At 45.9% G+C, this 22,104-nt stretch overlaps 1 protein-coding gene across 1 annotated transcript in view; it reads left to right on the top strand.

Moving 5' to 3' along the window:
* RAD50 (RAD50 double strand break repair protein) overlaps positions 1–22,104 on the top strand; it is a 549,855-nt gene that overhangs the window by 516,558 nt on the left and 11,193 nt on the right. The window contains exon 24 of the mRNA XM_082256750.1: positions 7,640–7,782. Within this exon, the coding sequence (XP_082112876.1) occupies positions 7,640–7,782 (143 nt within the window). The remainder of the gene's footprint in view (positions 1–7,639; positions 7,783–22,104) is intronic.

Below are 22,104 nucleotides of genomic sequence, written 5' to 3'. Positions count from 1 at the left end.
AATGACCGCCAGCCAGTTTGTCCTGTACATATCCACCCCCCCCCCCCCCTGCCTCGACGCGGAGGTGTCGGAGGCAACGTGGGACACCCTACAGTGTACCCTAGAGCGAGCGTCCGCGTTCTGGTGTTGCTTTCCTGGCCTGTGTTCAACTACAAATTTGAACTCTTGCAACGCCAAAAACCACCTGGTAACTCTAGCATTTGTGTGTTTATTCTGTCTCATCCAGGTCAATGGGGCATGGTCTGACACCAGGCGAAACTTCTACCGAGGAGAAAATAGCGTAATTTTTCTCGGCGGCTGTCAATTTTCTACTCAGAAAAACTATGGGGTGTTCCTCCCCATCGACCTCTTGGGAAAGAACAGCTCCCAAGCCTTCACTGGAGGCATCTGTTTGAACAACAAATTCTCTTGAGAAGTCCAGTGCGACCAGCACTGGATACTGACACAAGGCTGTTTTAAGCTCCTGGAAAGCCTTTTCAGCCTTGTCATTCCATTTCACCATGGCTGACTTTTTACCCTTTGTCAGGTCTGTGAGAGGTACAGCCATAGTGGCAAAGTTGGGGACAAACCTGCGGTAGTACCCCACGATACCAAAAAGGCTCACACCTGTTTCTTCATGACTGGGCGGGCTATGCCTGGATAGCCTCTTCTTTGTTAATCTGTGACTTCACCAGCCCTCCACCTACAATGTACCCCAAGTACTTGGTTTCCTCCGTAGCAATGGCACACTTTCCCGGGTTCACAGTAAATCCTACTTTCTTTAGAGAGTCTAAAGTGGGGTACACACTAGTAGAAAATCTGCCGAAAATTCTCGTCCGAGGTAAAATCGTACGATTTTCAGCTAGTGTGTACACAACTTTCAGCAGCCGATGCCGACATTTAAAACGGAGGGAAAAACACCAACATTTTTATCATCCGTCCCCAGACGACCAATTTTCGTTTAATGTGTATGCAGAAATGTGTATGCAGAAAAATCGGATATGAAAGACCGCGCATGATCTGAAGTTGCTGACGACCCGGGAATGTCTAGGAACAAATGCCCAAAAAAAAATCAGACGAGAAATTTCGTGAACATTTATGCACTGTCAACTAAAAACGGTTATGAACGCTGAGCAAGAGAGAGAAAAATCTGAGGATATTTCGTCCGATTTCCGTCAAGTGTGTACGGGCCTTAAGACTGCCTGCACTCGGGGAAGATGGGATTCCCAATCAGTAGAAAAGATGACAAAGTCATCTAAATACACTGAAGTGTATTTCTGATGTGGGCGTAAGGTTCTATCCATAGCTCTCTGGAAGGTAGCTGGAGCGGAATGAAAGCCGAATGGCATTCTTTTATACTGGAAATGGCCATCTGGGGTAGAAAAGGCAGTCTTTTCTCGGGCTTCCTTAGTTAAAAGTATTTGCTAGTAGTCTTTGGTGAGGTCTAAGGTAGTGATGTACCGGGCTGGTCCCAACCTTTCTATCAGTTCATCCACTTGGGGCATCAGATATGCGTCAAACTTTGATACCTCATTGAGAAATCATCAAAAAAAACGGTGAGTCCCGTTGGGCTTCGGTACCAACACAATCGGGCTCGAAGTCTCGCTCTGCGATTCCTCAATGATATCGAGTTCGAGCATTTTCCGGACTTCCTCTTACACCGCTTTCCTATGTGCCTTGGGGATGCGATAGGGTTTCACTCGAACCTTCACATTAGGTTCCGTGACAATATCATGTTTAATAACCGTGGTAAGACCTGGCAGTCCTGAGAACTTCTCCCTATTCCTCTGTAAAAACTCCTTAACCTGCTGCGTTTGCGGCTTGGTTAGGGAGGTGGAAACTGGGACCGAGTTCTCTTCCCTTATCAGCCAGAGCAACTTCCTGGTCACGGTCCTTCCAAGGCTTTAGGAGATTTACATGGTATATCTGATAGGGCTTCCTCTTCCCAGGTTGGTGTATCTTATAATTAACCTCCCCAACCTTTTCTACCACTTCAAAGGGCCCCTGCCACCTGGCCAGGAACTTACTTTCTACCATAGGTATAAGCACAGACACCCGATCCCCAATCTTTAACTGTCTAAGTTTGGCAGACCGTTTGTACACCCTTCTTTGTGCCTCCTGCGTTTTTTGCATGTGCTCCTTGACCAGAGGCATCACCTTAGCAATCCTCTCTCTCTCTCATCTAAGAGGACTCACTTTCCCACGTTTTCTTCACTAAGTCAAGCAGTCCCCTTGGCCTTCGCCCGTACACCAATTCAAACGGGGAAAAACCTGTGGACGCTTGAGGCACTTCCCTAATAGCAAACGTCAATGCTGGGAGTAGACAGTCCCAGTCTTTACCATCTTGTTGCACAACCCTTTTAAGCATTGACTTGAGAGATTTATTGAACCGCTCTACCAGTCCATCTGTCTGTGGATGATAGACAGATGTGTGCAGCTGTTTGATTTGGAACAACATGCACAGATCTGCCATCACCCGAGACATGAATGGGTGCCCTGGTCTGTCAAGATTTCCTTTGGGAATCCTGTCCTAGAGAACATATTAAACAATTCCCTGGCAATTGCTTTTGAAGTAGCCCTAGGGGAACTGCCTCTGGATACCTGGTAGCATAATTGAGTACCACAAGGATGTATTGGTGGCCCCGAGCTGATTTCACCAAAGGGCCCACCAAGTCCATCGCAATGCGCTCAAATGGTACATCGATAATGGGCAATGGCACCAACGGGTTCCTAAAGTGGGGCATTGGCCAGCTGGCAGGTGGGACATGAACTGCAATAACGTCTCACCTCTACCGTCACTCCTGGCCAGTAAAACCGGTCCGTTATTCGTGTCTCGGTCTTGTCAGCCCCCAGGTGACCCCCCAACGCGTCATTGTGAGCTAGGTCAAGCACTGTGCGTCTGAAAGGCTGGGGAACCAGTAACTGGTCGACCACTTCTCCCCTAAGCTCGGTAACCCGGTATAGCAGCTCACCAATGACCACAAAGCAGGGAAACCTTTTTTCAGCCTCGGGTACTTGGAACACCCCATTAACTACGGTAACCTGTTCCCAGGCATTTTTCAGTGTGGGATCCCTCTTTTGGGCACCTCAAGATCAGGATGGGCAAGACTAGAGGCGCTTTCTCTCTCATCCTCCTCTGACAAAAATGGCAGAAGATAGGCTTCCTCTATGTTCTCCTCAGCCATGACCTGCATAAGATTGCCCCCCCCCCCCTCAAGGTTCCCTTTGCTCTAGATGCAATGCTATCAGGGGTGTCCAACCCCTTAAAGGGAATAGAGCAGTCCAGCTGTTCCGCTAGTCCTTGGCTCGCGTAGTCCCAAAGTTCAACAAATAATGGGCAGTCCCTCCCTATGATAACATCATGGATGAGGTCAGGTACCACCCCAACCTCCTGAACAATTGTGCCACAGGCCGTGGCGATTGTCATTGACACCAGTGGGTGTCAGTGACAGTAAGAACGAAGATTTCTGTGTTGTTTCATTGAGAGCAGACCCAGGAGCCGTGCTGGCAAGGAGAAAGCAAGGGGACTTCTGTGTTGTCTCTTCATTAGTGCGGTAAGCTCCTCAGGTTCCATATCTCAACGGTACCCATGCGGGATGGTCTCAGCTCGGGGGTCTATTGGGGTCTTCATGCAGCCGTCCTAGCTACAAAGGCTTGATGGTACTACACTATCGAGTTTCTTCTTTTTTATGACACACCTATTGCATCCTGGATCGATCCTTTCTTTATGATCTGATGGTCTGACTGTGTGCATTTGGTGGCTTGGTGTCCTGATCCCCTTGAGCGGTGGCTTGGTGTCCTGATCCCATTGAGCGGTTCCATGAAGATATTATTATCCTATGCTTGTTTGGCTAGCTATCCGGTAAGGAGATATGCATGACCTCTGTGTGCAGCACCGTGGTGTATAGCCTGACCAGATCTTCTCCTCACTGCACTGACCTTGCAAGCTTTCTGGTACTTTGGGATTTTTTATGGACTGTCATGATCAATATGTTTCTGCTCTATAGTATTTACTGACATGTCTTCATTCATTCATGTTTAGTGTACATTGCTATTATATTATCAGCTTAATGTTTTTGCTTTGCTGGGGTACATTTTCTGTCATTAGTGGATTTCTTCATTAGCTATTTCTCAGGAAATTCATCATATGAGGTGTTTTCCATCAAGATCTAATAGCGCGGCTTTTTTTCCCTCTATTGTTTGTTTGGTGCTGTCTCGCCTGAAGCTGCAGCTTTTTATTTAGTTAGCGCGGTTACGTTTTCCCAGTTTTATTTGCCATTGAATACCAGAATTGGCAGGTCCGCCCCTGGCGCCCTATGATTTTTGCAGATGAGAGCTGATTCACCCTGAGCACACGCGACAGACGTGAAAGGGTATGGAGAAGCCGCAGAGAATGTTATGCTGCCTATAATATTGTTTAGCATGACCGATTTGGTGCAGACATATCCATGGAGGGATGCACAAACCTCTACAGGCTAACAATGGCGCCCTGACTGCCTTTTAGGTTTTGTAATGAAATCCTTTGACCCATTGTCAGACCCTACGCTGCAGCAGTGGGTCCTGGGTTCCTCTTGGTGCACAACAATCCCTGGCCTCATGTGGTGAGAGCATGTAGCCAGTTCCTTGAGGATGAAGGAATTGATACCATTGAATTGCCCCTATGCTCACCTGACTTAAATCCAATAGGACACCTCTGGGACATTGTTTCAGTCCATCCGACCCTGGCAGGTTGCAACTCAGTCTGTTCAGGAGCTCAGTGATGCCCTGGTCAAGATCTGGGAGGAAATACCCCAAGACACCATCTGGCGTTTCATTAGGAGCATGCCCCGACATTGTCAGGCATGCGTACCAGTATGTGGGAGCCATACAAATTACTGAGTACCATTTCGAGTTGCTACAATGGAGGTTCAGCAAAAAGGACTAGCCTGCTGCATCATTGTTTCACTTTGATTTTAGGGGTGTCTTTGAATTCAGCCCTTTGTAGGTTAATAACTTTCATTTCCATCAAACAATGGGGCATCTTTTCGTTTGTAACACATTACCCAGCCCATATCACTAAAGATATCCAGCATGATATTTTTCCCCATTGAGATCTGATGTATTTTCAAAGGGTTCCTTTCATTTTTCTGAGCAATGTGTATATATATATATATATATATATATATATATATATGTGTGTGTGTGTGTGTGTGCACAGTGCCTTGCAAAAGTATTCTCCTCCCTTGGCATTTTTCACGTTTTGTTGCCTCACAACCTGGAATTAACATGGATTGTTTGAGGATTTGCATCATTTAATTTACAGAACATGCCCACAGCTTTGAAGATGTTTTTTTTATTTTTTTATTTATTTATTGTGAATCAAACAACAAATAGGACAAAATAACAGAAAAAACTCAATGTGTATAACTATTCACCCCCCTAAAGTCAATACTTTGTAGAGCCACATTTCGCGGCAATCACAGCTCCAAGTCTCTTTGAGCTTACCACATCTTACCACTGGGATTTTTGTCCATTCCTCCTTGCAAAACTGCTTCAGCTCCTTCAAGTTGGATAGTTTGCGCTTGTGAACAGCCATTTTTAAGTCTGACCACAGATTTTCTATTGGATTGAGGTCTGGGCCTTGACTAGGCCATTCCAACACATTTACAAGTTTCCCCTTAAACCACTCAAGTGTTGCTTTAGCAGTGTGTTTGGCGTCATTGTCCTGCTGGAAGGTGAACCTCCATCCTAGCCTCAAATCACGCACAGAGTGGTACAGGTTTTACTCAAGAATATCCCTGAATTTAGCACCATCCATCTTTCCCTCAACTCGGACCAGTTTCCCAGTCCCGGCTGCTGAAAAACATCCCCACAGCATGATGCTGTGGGGATGGTGTTCTTTGGGTGATGTGATGTGTTGGGTTTGCCCCAGACATAGCGTTTTCTTTGATGGCCGAGAAGTTAAATTTTAGTCTCATCAGACCAGAGCACCTTCCTCCATACATTTTGGTATTCTCTCACATGCCTTTTCGCAAACTCAAAACTTGCCATTTTGTTTTTTTTGCTGAAAGTAATGGCTTTCTTCTGGCCACTCTGCCATAAAGCCCAACTCTATGGAGGGTATGGCTTATTGTCCTCCTATATACAGATACTCCAGTCTCTGCTGTGGAACTCTGCAGCTCCTCCAAGGTTACCTTAGGTCTCTATGCTGCCTCTCTGATTAATGCCCTCCTTGCCCGGTCCGTGAGTTTTGGTGGGCGGCCGTCTCTTAGCAGGTTTGCTGTTGTGCCATGTTCTTTCCATTTGGTTATGATAGATTTGATCGTTCTCCTGGGGATCATCAAAGATTTGGATATTTTTTTATAACCTAACCCTGACTTGTACTTCTCAACAACATTGTCCCTTACTTGTTTGGAGAGTTCATTGGTCTTTATTGCGGTGTTTGGTTAGTGGTGCCTCTTTCAAAAAAGGTGTGTATATGTAGATCATGTGACACTTGTATTGCACACTGGTGGACATCATTTCACTAATTATGTGACTTCTGAAGGTAATTGGTTGCACCAGAGCTTTTTATGGGCTTCATAACAAAGGGGGTGAATACATACGCACATGCCAATTCTGTTGTTTTCTATTTCTAAAAAATAGTTTTATGTATACATTTTTCTCATTTCACTTCACCAACTTGGACTAGTGTGTTCTGATCCATCACATAAAATTCAGATTAACAAAACATTGAACTTAAGGCTGTAATGTAACAAAATAGGTAAAAAGTCAAGGGGGTTGAATACTTTTGCCTGGCACTGTATATGTGTTTGAATTGAGAATTGAGTATACTCACTCAGATTTTTGCTTGTTTATAGATACACATATATCAAATATTATTTTGATAATATTTAGACACATATTCCAATTTATTTTCTATTATGCGGACTCTCACACTGTAACCAACAAAATAAAAGCAAAGTGCCACATCTTTTATTGTCAATAAAATCTGAAAATATTCATGGCAGGTCATACTATTCAACATTTTTTTGTGTAGCACCCTCCTAGGTAGGTGCTAGGAAAACGCATTTGGTGGCACTTTGGGGTCTGCCTAGGAGAGGGGATAATTCCAGAGAGGTCAGGGGATCAAGGAGCTAGCTCACACAAGGAGTATATCAGTAAAAGGGGTGTCGTGTAGTTGGCCCTGAAGATTAGGAACAAAGGGGGTGCCAGGAAGGTCCCTGAAGTTGTTCTGCAGTACAGTCCAGTTTACCTCCAGGATACAGTTTACCTCAGAAAGCTCAATTAAATATACTTCACAGCGAAGGGCAAGGTGAAACAGCGGAATAGCCGTGACTAGCGTTACTCAGCGTTACCCAGCATTTTCAAGTCATCCCAGTCTATTGTGCATAGATTAAAGTTGGATTATCCCACTCAATCCCTTATCTTATCCAAGTTCCCAATAAAAACACAAAAACCAAGCTACTGGACTGTTTCCTGACTGAGCTAAAACACTTGGGAAAAATGTCAAACTGTCATGTTGTTGCTAATGGTAACCCAGGGGAACCCGTAACCAGCAGCTCCCAAGGGAGTAGTGCTACATTTGTATTTGTAGCAATTTAGGAAATCAGAGCATACTTTTAGTTTTGCAGTAATCCATTACTTTGTAATAATGTAATGAATATTTCATGTATTTCAGATATAGAATACATCGAGATCAGGTCTGATGCTGATGAAAGTGTCTCCGCTTCTGATAAGAGAAGGATATACAACTACAGAGTTGTGATGATCAAAGGAGATACTGCACTGGATATGAGGGGACGGTGCAGCGCTGGGCAAAAGGTACATGGCTTCCATTTTTTTTTTGTGTATTGGTCATGCAATTTTAGTTTTGTGTAAATGTATACAGAACTGTAAGGAATGTATTAACCACTTTACCACCGGAGGATTTTGCTGTCTTACGTCCAGGCCACTTTTTGCGATTCGGTGCTGTGTGACTTTAACTGACAATTGCGCGGTCGTGCGACGCCGTACCCAAACGAAATTTACGTCCTTTTTTTCCCACAAACAGAGCTTTCTTTTGGTGGTATTTGATCACATGTGCGATTTTTACTTTTTGCGCTATAAACAAAAAAAGAGCGTTTATTTTGAAAAAACAACAATATTTTTAACATTTTTTTTATATGAAATTCCCCCCAAAAAATGTAAAAATCTAATTTTTTTAAAATTTTTGGCCAATTTGCTTTCTGCTACATATGTTTGGTAAAAAAAAAAATCACGATAAGCATATTTTGATTGGTTTGCGCAAAAGTTATTGCATTTACTAACTAAGGGAAAGTTTTCTGTCATTTTTAGTGTTTTTTTTTTAACGAGTAATGGCGGCGATCTGCGATTTTTTTTTGCGGGACTGCGACATTGCGGCGGACAGATCAGACCCTTGACTGACATGTTTGACACTTTTGGGGGTACCAGTGACATTACTGCAGTAATCAGTGCTATATATATGCACTGTTACTGTAAAAATGACACTGGCAGTGAAGGGGTTAATTTTATTGGAGAGGGAGGGGTTAATGTATGCCTGGTGCTTACTGACGTGTGTGGGGGGAGGTGACTGAGTGACAGAAGGACAGATAGGATGTTCAGCTATGCTGAACACTCCGATCTGTCAGTCCCTGTCACTTAGGAGATCCGCCCGCTCTGTTTACACAGGCGGGCGGATCTCCTCACTCGATTCCCCGACGATCGGGGCAGAGCAGCGGGAGCGCGCCTCCGGTGGCGCGCGAGCGCCGCCTACAGGGGGAGGAGTCCAGCGACGTAGGTCTACGTCGCTGGACGGGAACGAGCCACTGTGCCGCAGTAGCAGCACAGTGGCTGGGGGTAAAGTGGTTAAAGTATCAAAATGCTCCCCCACCGCCCTTCCACTTAACCCTCCTTTACTAATTGCTGGCTTGAGGGGGGAAAAAAAAAACCCTACTCCCCTAACTCCTGACTGGCATTGAAAATTAAAATCTAAATAAATGCACTTATCTTATTTATACAGTACAGGACACAGGCAACTTATTCATACACTATGGGTTATAGACGTGTACCTTTTAGGGGATTAGACACTGGTAATTGTTTGAGGACCCACACCTCTGGGGCACCTTCTCTATAACTCTACCCTGCTCCATGAGTCAGTGAGAGCAGCTTCACTACTTGATTATTTTCTTTTGTTATTTTCCTAAAGACTTTCTCAATCAACCTCGCTCTCTACAAGCAGTGAATCTGAATTGGTGCAACCTCAGTAAAACCCTGGGATATGTACCTGGACCCCACGCGTTGGGGGAAGGCCTGTACTCTCATTTTTCCACAAGAGTCAGACGCTGATACACTGGTCCTAGAGGATCAGGTCCTGAGGAAAATGAAAAGGATGTAGAAGCAGTGTGGGAGGAAGCTGCAGAAGATTTCTCTCCCCCCACACTGTGGCTGTATTGAAGAGCGAGAGTCCTGCAATACACTTGATAATGATGAAAAGCGCATTGACAGCTCTGCCTATATTTTACATATAATACAAATTCCAAACTACCACATATAAAGTTGTTAGTTTTGCACTTATATTATATGTAATATTGTTTGTTTTATTTTCACTATCTCATGTTCAATATAACACAGTATAACAGCAGCTACCTAAAAACACAAGGTGTACTTTAGTTTAATCATAGAGTATTCAAAGTTAACTTGAAAAGCTAATTGTCTATGTCTGCAGAAGCCTTGGTGGATTCTCCTCCATCCCACCATGCCCTTTTGGGCACAAAGAGACCTACTAAGCCTTGCAAAACCTATCTTGTTTAAAAAAGAAATTACAAAAAAGTGGGCTATTCCTGTGGTTGACTCTGCTGTCTCTGTTCTAAATAAACATCTCAGATTCTGTGGACAGAAAATTTGAGACCCTTTTAAAAACCTTTTCTACCCTGGAAGGTGTGGCTGCTATTTTCTTCTTTTGTAGATGCCCTGAAACACATCATTAGGCAAATATTCAGAATAGCTCTTATCTCTATTTATACGTGTAGGGTCACTGGCTAAAAGCTTGGACAGCAGTGCCTGCCTGTAAGAGACACCTCATATGTATGCCCTTTCAAGGAAGTTGGATGTTCAGTAAGGCAGTTTACCAATTCATTAAAGAAGTCACAGGTGTAACATTTTTGCTTCCTCCTCTTCATGTGCTTCTCTAAACACAGAGCACCTTTATGCTTTTCCTAGGCTTCAACTTAAAGGCTATGTTCAGCCTTTCCTTTCAGCACAGAGCCTGGCCCACAAAGGCCACTAAACCTTCCCCAAAGCCCTTTTCACAGTGAAGGGGTTCCCTCACTTCTAAGGGTGGGGGAACATCTAATGTACTTTGCATCCCTCTGGACCACAAACGTCCCAGACCCATGATTTCAAAAGGTTACAAGATAGCGTTCAAGACGTTACCTCCTCACCACTTTTTTCTGTCAAATCAAGCAAAAACTGGTCTGGGGCTGTCAGATTTGCAAAAGGCCCTGAACCACCTCCTATCCCACAGTAAAGGTTTAAGGTATTTTCAAACCTGCTCATGACACCAAAACCCTATGAAGGTTTCCATCTTGTCCTGCACTTATAATCAATCAACAAATTTGTTTACATTCCAACATTTGCATGGAATCAACAAGGTCAGTAAGTAACTCTCTGAAGCAAGGGGAACACATGGCATCAGTGGACATCCAAGATGTTTATGTACATGTTGCTATTTACTCAGCAGGTCAGCATTTTCTAACCTTTGCAGTAGCAGACATCCATTTTTGATTAGAGGCACTGCTTTTCTTCAGCTCCCAAAGTTCACCAATATCTTAGCGCCCTTGCTTGCCTTTCTGAGAACTCAGAGCATACAGGTGACAAGCTATCTGGACAACCTTCTTCTGAAGGATGCATCCCCCTCACAACTCTCCTTAAATCACACCCCTGATGATGTCATATGTTTGACGAAACCGGTCGAGTGAGCCAGTCGTGACACAACCACGCCCCCAATAGCCGGCTACCAAGGATCTCCATACCGCAAGAGATGTTTGCTCACTCTTAGCTGGGTCTTTATTACATGCCTTGATGTTCTACTGAAAACGTGAGTGCACTGTTTGCTTTTATTGGAATAAATTTTCTCAAATGGAGTTACGCTATGTCCCTGTATACATTCTTCTCTTTTAATGTCGTGATGTGGATATCGTGTGTGAGCCCATAGAGAGACATCCTGTGGCTTATTGTGGTATTACAATTAAGTTCCATTACTTGGATATAGAAGGGAGATGTCGTGTCCGGATCTGTAAGGAGACATCCAGTGATTATACCTGGTTTTGCTTTTAAACTTGTTTGGTCGACTCATTAGGTTGAGAGACCCACTTGCTCTGGTAAGCAGCCATTTGTTGTATACCTGGTGATCTGCACGTCGGTGTCTCTACTATCTTCTTAAAGTGTCATCTGGACTTAACCTCTGGGACCTTTTTTTGAGTTCTTCTGAACACCATCTTCATGCTCTAATGCTATGGACTTCACTGGGATTTAAAACACCCTTTTCTCACACTTTTTTTGTGCACATTGTTGTTTTTTACCTTGCTCATAGCTTGTATTATATGCACATATATGTTAATTAATATCTAAACGCTAATTTTAGATTAATATTTTTCTATTTATTTGGGAGAATTTTTTGTAGCGCAGCAAATTTTTTGATTTCTTATCACGTTGGTACTTCTATGTTTCCTTTGTGCAGCAGCTCACTATTGTAATCTTTTTCACTAATTGTTTTTGATTAGCGCAGAAAACCCCACCACTTCACAACTCTCCTTAAATGTCCAAAGCACAATTCAACCGTTTCAGACCGACTTTGCCGCATTGAGGGGCCAATGGATGGGGCCATGTATTGTATGGCTCATGGATAGTTCTTTTAGCATGACAATGACCCAAAGCATGGCGCCAAGGCAACAAAGGAGTGGCTCAAGAAGAAGCACATTAAGGTCATGGAGTGGCCTAGCCAAGTTGCCAAGTGACAGCCAAGAAACCTTAGGGATTTAGAGAAGATCTGTAAAAAAGAGTGCACCAAAATCCCTCATAAAATGTGTGCAAACCTGGTAACCAAATACAATAAATTTCTTACCTCTGTGCTGGTCAACAAGGGTTTATCCACCATGTACTAAGTCATGTTTTGCTTGGGGATCAAATACATATTTTACTCACTGAACTGCAACTCAATTTATAACATTTGTATCGTGTTTTTTATCTGGATTTTTGGTTGATATTCGGTCTATGATTTAAAATATACCTATGATAAAAATTATAGACTCTTCATTTCTTATTTAGATGGGCATACTTACAAAATAATGCAGGTGATCAAATAATTTTCCCCACTGTAGACATCCTAGCCTTTAGATACAACAGCAAGCCACTTTAGAATCCTTTAGCTCTGGCCTCAGATGTTCTAGTTATCCCTCGGTCTCAGTTCAGGCTAGTTTATGCCTTCCCTGCACTAAGCATTTTATCCCAATTGCTCCACAAACTAGACAGAGAGAGTGATACGTCTGGCACCAAACAGGTCCAAAAGATCCTGGTATACAGACATACTCAGACATCTTACCAACAGACTGAATCTGCTATCCCAAGGCCCTCTATTCCACCCTGCTTCACAGTCACTTGCTGTTGAAACCCAGGTCCCAAAGGATAGAGATGTATCTGAGTCTGTCTCTGCTGCCTTGCGGAAGGCAAAAAAGCCACGTCCAGGGCAACCTTAAAGGACAAGTTTCGGCCTTATCCACCCTTTTTCAGGTTTCTAGATTCACTTTCCATTCTTAAAAATCTTTATTGAATAATTATTTGAGCACCTTGTGCTTCCCTGTGACCTTCTATTGGTTCTTTCTGCCTGGCAAAAAACACTGTTTGAACCATTAAGAGATATTCCAACCTAGGGTTTCTTACCACCAAAGTAACTTTTCTGGTGGCCATCACATCTGTTAGATGTATCTCAGAACTAGCAGCTCTTTCCTGCAAAGAGTCCTTCCTCATACTTGTAATGACAAGATTCTACTACGCCATAGAGGTGGTTTCTATATATAACATTGTTCTCGCATCTTCGTGCCCCTATCTTAGGCATTCAAAGGACATCTCTGTACATTGCATGGACATTGTCAGTGCCATAAGAGCGTAACTAAAAGCTACTGCTTCCATTGCACAAACAGGGAATCTGATTTTCTAAGGCAGTAGCTTTTAGGTCCACAATTGGTAGGTAGTTAAGAAATGTGATTGCTAGCTCTTATGCTCTAATGCAAATATCACATTCTGTGCTCTTACGCACACATTCCACCTCGTCTTCTGTTGATTCTTTTTTATCATGTGCATATTCACTCTTTTGCTGACCCAGCTTTCAGTCGCATTGTTCTTGCAATGGCACTGTGAACATGGCTTGTTTACCCCTGTTGTTGTTGGACCTGTTGGCATAGTGTTGTTGCCTACCTTTATAATTATTGCTTCGGAATGTCCTGTATGATAAGGATAAAAGGAATTTTGACTTGCCTGTAAATTCCGTATCTTGGAAGTACAGTACAGGATAGAGGTGCACAGAATGCAAATTTTAGTACCGAAAATGCAGGATGCACTTGGCCGAAAACAGAAAATTACAGTTTTAAAAAAGATATATATATTTTTATATTTAATTTTATTGTATTTGACTTTTTAAATAGCATCACAGATTTATCAGGGTAGGCATGTATTGTCGGCCATTATTAGCACCTTTAGCCTAAGAAAAGTACAAGAAAAATGTATCCCTTTAAATTCTATGTATGTCTTCCCACTGATCCGTTGCGCTTCTGTTATGGTATTAAAAATCCTGCTTGCTGCATTTTTGGTCAGTTAAAAAAAAAAAAAAAAAATAACGCACCGTAAATACAACTCCCCGCTAAAATGCATTGAAAACGCAAATCAATAACTCACTTTTGATGCGATTTTTGAGTCACATGACCTTTGAAAAATACACCATAAGCACAGTAAAGTCCAACAGTCCAAAATCGTGTGTCCCGTATTGCACTTGACGATTTGGAGTTTACAGGGGCAAAAAAAATCCTTTTTTTACGCAACTAAACCCATGTTTATGTGACTTTCCAGTCCCTAGTCTTTTCTACGTTGCACACAGGAGGCAGGGTTCTTATTTGAATGACCACATTGCCGTGTGACATGAATACTTCCCATTGTCTGTCCAGCCACATGTTTCTCTCAGCATCCAGAAAAGAACCTAAAGTATTGCCGTCCATGTGAAGGGACCAGCTGGCATAGGCACATTTTCAAAGCTGGATTACAAGTCCTCTGAACCCAAAATCAACTCCGGTGGGGGACACAGATGGCAGACTTAGGTGAGTAAAGATTGTTTCAGAAGGTATTTAAAAAGATACTTAAAGCAGAGTTCCAGCCTCACACACGCACCTGTCCAACGGTCCAGCGATGCGGCCGCCTGAAGACTCGCTCTTCTCCGCGGCGCCGGCATCACTGGTGTGGGCACCCGGCTGTGACAGTTGTCGGCTTCACAGCCGGGTACGCAATGGGCATGCGCGAGTTGCGCGTCGTGATTGGCCGGCAATCTTCTGGGACCTCTGACATGTCCCAGAAGATTGCAGGGAGGGAGGGGGAGAGGAGAACTTCCGCTCAGGGTGCCGCGGCGCTCCGAGCGGAAGTGGGAGCGGGTGCCTGTCAAAACTAGGTACCCGCTCCCCCCCCCCCCCAAAAAAAATGACATGCCAAATCTGGCATGTCAGGGGGTTAGAACTGCCTAAAGCGGAAGTTCCACTTTTGGGTGGAACTCCGCTTTAAAGAGGAAGTAAAGCTTCCTCTGTAACTTGTACCTATAGGTAAGCCTATGATAAGGCTTGGAACAAAACAAACATAAAAAATGTCCTTGGGCACCTAAACCACCACTCAAATCAATTGAGATGAGGGGTTACACCTGCCATGGTTCATAACAAATGGTCAATTTAGGACCGGGGAGCCCAGCAACCATATATATCATAGCAAAAATACTAAGAGGAACAAAGGGGTTGCAATAAGTGAGCTCAACACTGGTTTGGGAAAATCAAAATTTAAATTTTATTGAGAACAGCAATATAAAAGAGTCAGCCACAATATTGCAGCCTGACTGAAATAAGACCTGTGAGATCACCACCAATGAATAACCACATTTACATACACTTTAAAACACTAATGGGCTCCATGACACTCCACCCTGCACTCAAAGCATCCCCCACCCAGGCCTAAATCCCCACCAACAGATAATGCATTCAATGGCTGAGGAAAATCAATTGCAAAATATAATCTAAAGATTCCTGTAGAATACGGAACGATTCAACATTTGAAGGTTTTCCTGTGTCCTCCTAGTACAGAATCTTTAAACGGAGCTCAAATTCCTGGAGGCAAATCACCTTTAAAGAAAAAAAAGGTAATCAGATGATTTATAATTGTAGCATCTAGGCACCAATAGATGGGGACAATCAATTCCCCGTATCATATAGTTGCTGTATGCACGCTCAAATTTTCAGGCTATAGGGGTAAAAATCTCCTACAGAACTCCAAGGATTAGTTTTGAGTATATTGGAATGATAGGACTCTTAGAATCAACAATGAGCAACACTATGGCTGCAACTTCAATCTGTTTCTATAGATTTGACTCCGCTGTGCTGCACGATTCTGTGGATTTAGAATGCAGCAAGTTGAGGGCAGATGATTCCACAACTGGACAGACACCCTGCTAATGAACTCCATCATTGTGTGTCGCAGTGCTCGGCTTGTTAGGAATGGTCCCAGCCTCAATGCAACCCCCAATTAGTTCAGATTCAGGTTCTGATTCCGGGCTGACGATCACCTAGACATTCCGATTAACTGATTGCCCACAGCCAGTAGGGTTATACTGCCCCCTACAGGAGTAGGACACTAGGCAGAAAAAAAGTGCTAGCTACCCCTATGGGCATTCCCAGAGGGTACACCCTCTCTCTTCCTGCATAGGATGTCCGTTTTAATCTGCCTAGTCAGGAGTAAGGACCTAGTTCCTTGCTGAGATCTTTGGTCCTAGCATAAAAGTTTTTTTTTATGTAGATTTTTTTAGCTTGCCTTTTTCTCCAGAAATTTTTCCTGTGAGATCTTCAAACAACTTTGCTGGGCTGGGCAACGGGCTGGAATTTCTAGATCCAGTGGTCACCCCAGTCTGACCAACGAGCGCGTGCAGGCCTTAGCTGGACGGGGACTGGCCCGCCAGTTAAACGTCTCGCCAGGTCGCACACGACAGTGTCTAGACCTGTGTTGCAGCGTCCCTGGGATGGTCGGACCCTCACACTCCTGGGTTTCCCTCAGTCCTGTTGTGCAACCCCTCCCCCCCCCTTCCCATGTGGGGGACTGTTTGGGCCTACCTGAGGCTGGGACCTAGTTTGCGGGCCGCATGGGGAGCCCGGGGGTGCTCCCTCTGCAGCGCTCTGTCGATCGTGCGGGGGGGGGGGGCTTGGTCGGTTCCTCCAGGGTTCCTCCTGCTGCAGGATGGTGTAGGAGGGCTGGTGGGGGGTCTCCATGTGGGTCCTGTTGCCGCGCTGGCTGTGCCGGGCCGCAGTTTTGTTGTAGCCTTGTCTGCTATTATGGCGGCCCCATCTTGGTACACCTGTCTTCGGCCATTTTGCGGTGGATTCTCTGCTATGAATCTAGGTGGGAGTGCCTGGAGGCGTTTACCAGGGGGTGGAGCCCCTCCCTTCACCCTGGGCAGTTTCCATTGCTCACTCCCTTATGGAAGGGCTTGCTGGTTACACATGCTGTCCTGAGAATGCATATTGGGGACAGTGGGTTCTGGGTAGGGATAGACCGATTATCGACAAGGCCGATATGCACTTTCCCCGATATATCGGTATCGGCCCCAGACGTCATTCTGCCTTCTTAGGCTGCCTCCCTTGCCTTGGACAGCCTCGTCTGGAGTCAGGACTAGTCTCGCGGGAGTGTATCACACACCCACCCAAAGCAGCCCGGTGCCAGCCAGCCACCCACATCCACAAGCCCTGTACCAGCCAGCCACAGGCACTGTACCAGCGAGCCAGCCAGCCACCCAGAGGCCCTGTACCAGCCAGCCACCCAGAGGCCCTGTACCAGCCAGCCACCCACAGTTTCTGCGCCACCCACCCACCACAGAGTGCCAGACAGCCAGCCACCCACCACAGGGTGCCAGCAAGCCAGCCATTAGGCATTAAACAAAAATTAACATGTTCAGTCACAGATTTGTGTCAAAACTTGTCTTTATTTTTCAAAACTTTTAAATGTACAAAATATTGGCCGATACCGATATGCGATGACCAAAATATCGGTATCGGCCCTGAAAAAAACATATTGGTCTATCCCTAGTTCTGGAGGCCTCTTTCTCTCTCTGTTGGGGGTCTGTGGGCATGCCTGACCTGTGGGGGGGGAGGGGGGTGCGGCGCTGTAGCACGGTGGGATAATTTTTTTGCAAATAAAAAAAAAGTATTTTTTTTGCAAATTTTGTTGGCGGGTTCTTCTGGTTTAGTATGGACCCTGCAGACCATGTGACCCCACCTTTTCTCCCCTTACATGCATTTTCGGCAGTTTGGGAAGCGTTGGGGCATGGGTGGAGATGACCTTGAGAGGGCGCGTTACGCTGAAACGTTTCTCCACCTACCCCTGCCTCATCTGATGTCTCGGATTCTGAGTCTGACTCGGCCGCTGCAGATGGGGGCCTCCCTACCGGGTCTGTTACTTCGCGTCCGGTCTCCTCAAATAATGAGAATGACATTTCTACCTCCCCTGCCGTGAATGATACAGGCACTTGTGGATGCACTGGTTGTTTCGGTGAGTGACACCCTGCAATTTGAAGGACACAGCCGGGGTTGCGCCTTGGTGCAGGTTGCATCTGGCATCCGGAGCAGCCTAATTTGCTTGCATGCTCATAAAGAATTTGACCATCTGAGACGTTCCCCTGGGGTGTTTATGGGACTGCTAGACGTTACCCTTTTGAGGAGTCTCTGGTAAGGTGGACTGTACTGCCTAAGGTGGACCTACTGTCTCTAGGCTGAATAGGACTGCCATTGTTCCGGTGGAGCTATCCCCGTCCTTTAAGGACCTGGGGGATAGGATGATGCGGGCTGTGGCCCACAATCTGTACTCCCTGGCGGGGTCTGCACTGGGAACAGGCGAAGACTCTGCCTGACGGGCAGAGTTCCAACGCTGTGACTTGGTGAGGAGCAAGTCCCTCCTGCCCTGGGGGAGCTGTTTGATCAACTAGTGCAGGGGCTGCAATTTGTTGCGATGCCGCGCTGGGCACGGCTCCTTTATTGGGTCACCTGTCGGTTTTGGCGGTGGTTATCTGGCGTATCCTTGGCCGGAGTGTTGGTCTGCGGATCAAACTTCTAAGAAGGGCCTAATGGATCTCCCTTTTCAGGGGGATCGCCTGCTTGGCGCTGCCCTGGATGAAATTATATAGGGGTCTCACGGGGGTGGAAGAGTGCTTTTCTTCCTCAGGCTAACAAGGGTAAGGGCCTTTCATCGTGGTCGGGGTCCCTCCTTTTCGGCTCACAAACAGTTTATTCGTCCCTCGTAGACAGTCAATGTGGCGAAGTCCTTCAAGACTTCCTCGGGTGGTTCCAAACAACCCTGGTCTGGCAAACAAGAGATTGTTTTTTTCCAGACCTGCAGACGGTGCGTCCTCACCCATATATGGGGTGGGGGGGGGACGTCTTTGCCAGTTCCCGGACCTGCGGCTGGCCCAGGTCCCAGGCAGCTGGGTTCAGGTGATGTGGTCTGGTTTCAAGATCGGGTTTCGATCCGTTTTTTACCGGTATGGTTTTCCCTTCCAATGTACGGCTGTCCCCGCTTGCAGGTATCGGTTCGCACAATGGTGGCTTCCCTACATCAGGGGGATTCCTGGCCTCCATAGAAATCTAAGATGCCTAACTTCACATCCCATTATGTGCAGGACACCAACGGGTTCTCCTTTATTGACGTGGGGAAGGATTTCTATTGGTCTTGCTTCTGCTCCTCGGGTCTTCACAAAGGTGTTGGCTCCGGTCCTGGTCCTGGCGCTGTTGCGGCAGCTGTGTTTATCAGTCCCGGGTTCCTGGCCGATCTGCTTCTCTGCGTGCTACGGTGCTGGCGACGAATTTGGAAGTCACCATGAGAACTCTGGAGGAGTTCAGGTGGGTTCTGGACCTTCAGAAGTCATACCTGGTCCCTTCCATGAGACTGGACTATCTGGACCTGACTTTGGACTCGTCCTCAGTCAGGGTTTCTCCCTCCGGGGAAAAAACTCTTGAAACCTAAGTCTGTGGTTCAGCTGTTACTGCCCAGCACATGGTCGTCCCTTCGGACCTGCATGCAAGTTCTGAGACTGATGGTGTTGTCTTTCGAGGCGGTCTCTTTCGCTCAATCCCTCTTGAGGATCCCCCAGAAGGCAATCCTTCTCAAATGGGACTAGAATCCAAACTCTCTGGACATTCAAGTCTGGCTGAGCCAGGTGACCAGGGAGTCTTGATCTGGAATCCTTCCTCCCCTTTTTACTGGACAATTGTCACCGCGGATGCAAGCCTGTCCGGATGGGGGAAGGAGTCCTAGGCCGTTTCTCTGCTTAGGAAGTATGGTCACTGGAGGATCCAGGTTACCGATCATTGGAAGTGACAGACATTCTTCATTGGGCAGAGCGCCTTGTTCCAGCTCTCTCCGCTGTTACCTTCCCGGGTGTGGAAATGTGGCAGGCCAATTGCCTCACTCGACAGGCCTCGGATGCAGGGGAATGGTCCCTTCATCCGGAGGTGTTCCAGCAGTTGTGCCTTTGTTGGGGCAGACATGGATCTGTTGGCGTTGCATCTGCAGGATAGTGCAGAGGTATGTGGCCCTCTCCCGGGAGATGCAGATGCACTGGTGGCACCATGGGTTCTGTCGTAGGCAAGAACATATACTAATTTCAGCATTAACGATACTGAGAAGTTTAGCATGGTCACCTGCGCAAGGATGACGCACGTATAATCGTATGAGAGAGATCATGGTCTGCCTTTCCTCCTCTCAATTTGCTGCCAAGACTTCTTTGCAGGATCAAGGCAGAAGGGATTCCGGTCATTCTCGTGGCTCCGAACTTGCCTAGCCAAGTTTGGTACACCGACCTGGTCAGGCTAGTCACAGACGCTTCTTGGAGCCTTCCTCTCAGGGAGGTTTTCTTGTCTACAGGGCCAATCTTCCATCCTGCTTTATGGTCGCTGGCTTTGTCGGCTTGGCTGTTGAAAGCCAGGGCTGAAGGGCAGGGGATTGTCTGCTTCAGTGATTCCCACCCTGCTTAAAGCATGGGAAGTGGCTTCTAGGATGATTTTTCATCGTACGAGAAAGACGTATATTGCGTGGAGTGTGTCTCTTTGGGCTCCCCCTTGCTCTTACTTGGTGGCCCAGATCTTGGCTTTCCTTCAACGGGGAGTTGGTTAAAAGTTGGCCTTGAGTACTATCAAGGGTCAGGTTTCGGCTTTGGCAATTTTCTTCCAAAGGCCGTTGGCCGCCCGTTCCCTGGTGTGTAACTTCTTCCAGGGGGTGTGACACTTGGTACTTCTGGTGCGATCTCCGTCACCAACTGGGGACCTTGATTTGGTGCAGTTGGTTCTTCAAGAACCTCCTTTTGCGAGTATTTGGGGGGATCCCCTGCCTGCCTTATTACAGAAGGTGGCCTTCTTGGTTGCTGTCACTCTGCGTGCAGGGTGTCGGCACTTGCGACATTGTCTTATAGTTCTCCCTAAATGTTGGTTCATGGAGACAAGTGGTACTTCGTCCTGATCTGTCCTTCCCTCCTAAGGTGGTTTCTAGTGTTCACTTGCACAAGGACATTGTATTACCATCTTTGTGTCCTAAGCCCAAACATCCTAAGGAATGTGCATTGCATCCTCTGGATTTAGTTTGGGCACTCAAGGTGTACTTGGCGACTACTGAGTCTTTTCGTGAGTCAGGTTCGCTCTCTGTACTCACGGATGGCCCAAGAACAGGGCTGCCTGCGTCTGCTGTGACTATTTACAGTTGGATCAGACAGACGGTGGTGCAGGCTTATTCACTTAAGGGTCAGGTCCCACCTTTCCCTGGTATGGCGCGTTCTACTCGGGCGCCTAGTGCTTCCTGGGCTTTTTGCCATACAGCCATCTGTGCTTCAGGTTGCAAGACGGCTACCTGGTCGTCTGTTCACACCTTCACCAAATTTTATAAGGTGAATATTTCCGATTGCCCCTTTGGCCACAAAGTTTTGCTGGCTGCTGTCTGGAGGGCTTTTGGCGTTCCTTGAGGGTGTTTATTGTTTTTTTCAGGTGGGCCTCGTCTTTTGTTCCAATGAGTTCTATGTTATCTGGTTGGCTATGTTTAGCCTTGGGGACGTGTTCTTTTCTGCTGTTTCCACCCCTCATTTTATGGCACTGCTTTGGGACGTTCCTATTGATATGGATCAGAGGACTGCGTCCGTCAATGAACGATAGAGAAAACTGGATTTTTGACTTACCGTAAAATCCTTTTATCTTAAGTTCATTGACGGACGCAGTACCCGCCCCTCTATTTTGAGTTGGGTTGGTGTTATTTTTCTGACACTGCTTTGATACAAAAATGACATCCTATGCAGGAAGAGAGAGGGTGTACCCTCCGGGACTGCCCATAGGCATAGCCAGAACTTTTTTCTGCCTAGTGTCATACTCCTGTAGGGGGCAGTATAACCCTACGGATATGAATCAGAGGACTACCGTCCGTCAATGAACTTAAGAGAAAAGGATTTTACGGTAAGTCAGAAATCCATTTTTTTTTCTACTTACTGTAAACTCCTTTCTCTGCATTCATTGAAGGAGAAAGCTGCCACCCTCTGGTTGTGTTGTACTGCTTTGTTGCTACCTCAGTTGCCTGTAGCAGATTGGGGGGCCAATTGGGGGGCTGTTGGCCACCAGAAGGGGCCAACTCTGAGCTATACTCTTGTTTTTTTTTTTTTTTTTTGTGTGCTTTGTGTCCTACTGAAAGTAGGGTGATAACCATACTATGGTCAGGATTCCTCATCATGCTGTGTCCTTCAAAAATGCAGAGAAAGGGTTTTTACAGTGGGTACCAAAAAAATCCAATTTTTATGGTGTACAATTTAGGTAGCATTCTATATAGCAGACA

Source organism: Pelophylax lessonae (genome assembly GCF_965119305.1).
Source record: "Pelophylax lessonae genome assembly, chromosome: 4".
Lineage (NCBI taxonomy): Eukaryota > Metazoa > Chordata > Amphibia > Anura > Ranidae > Pelophylax > Pelophylax lessonae.
This window is presented reverse-complemented; position numbering and strand designations above follow the sequence as displayed.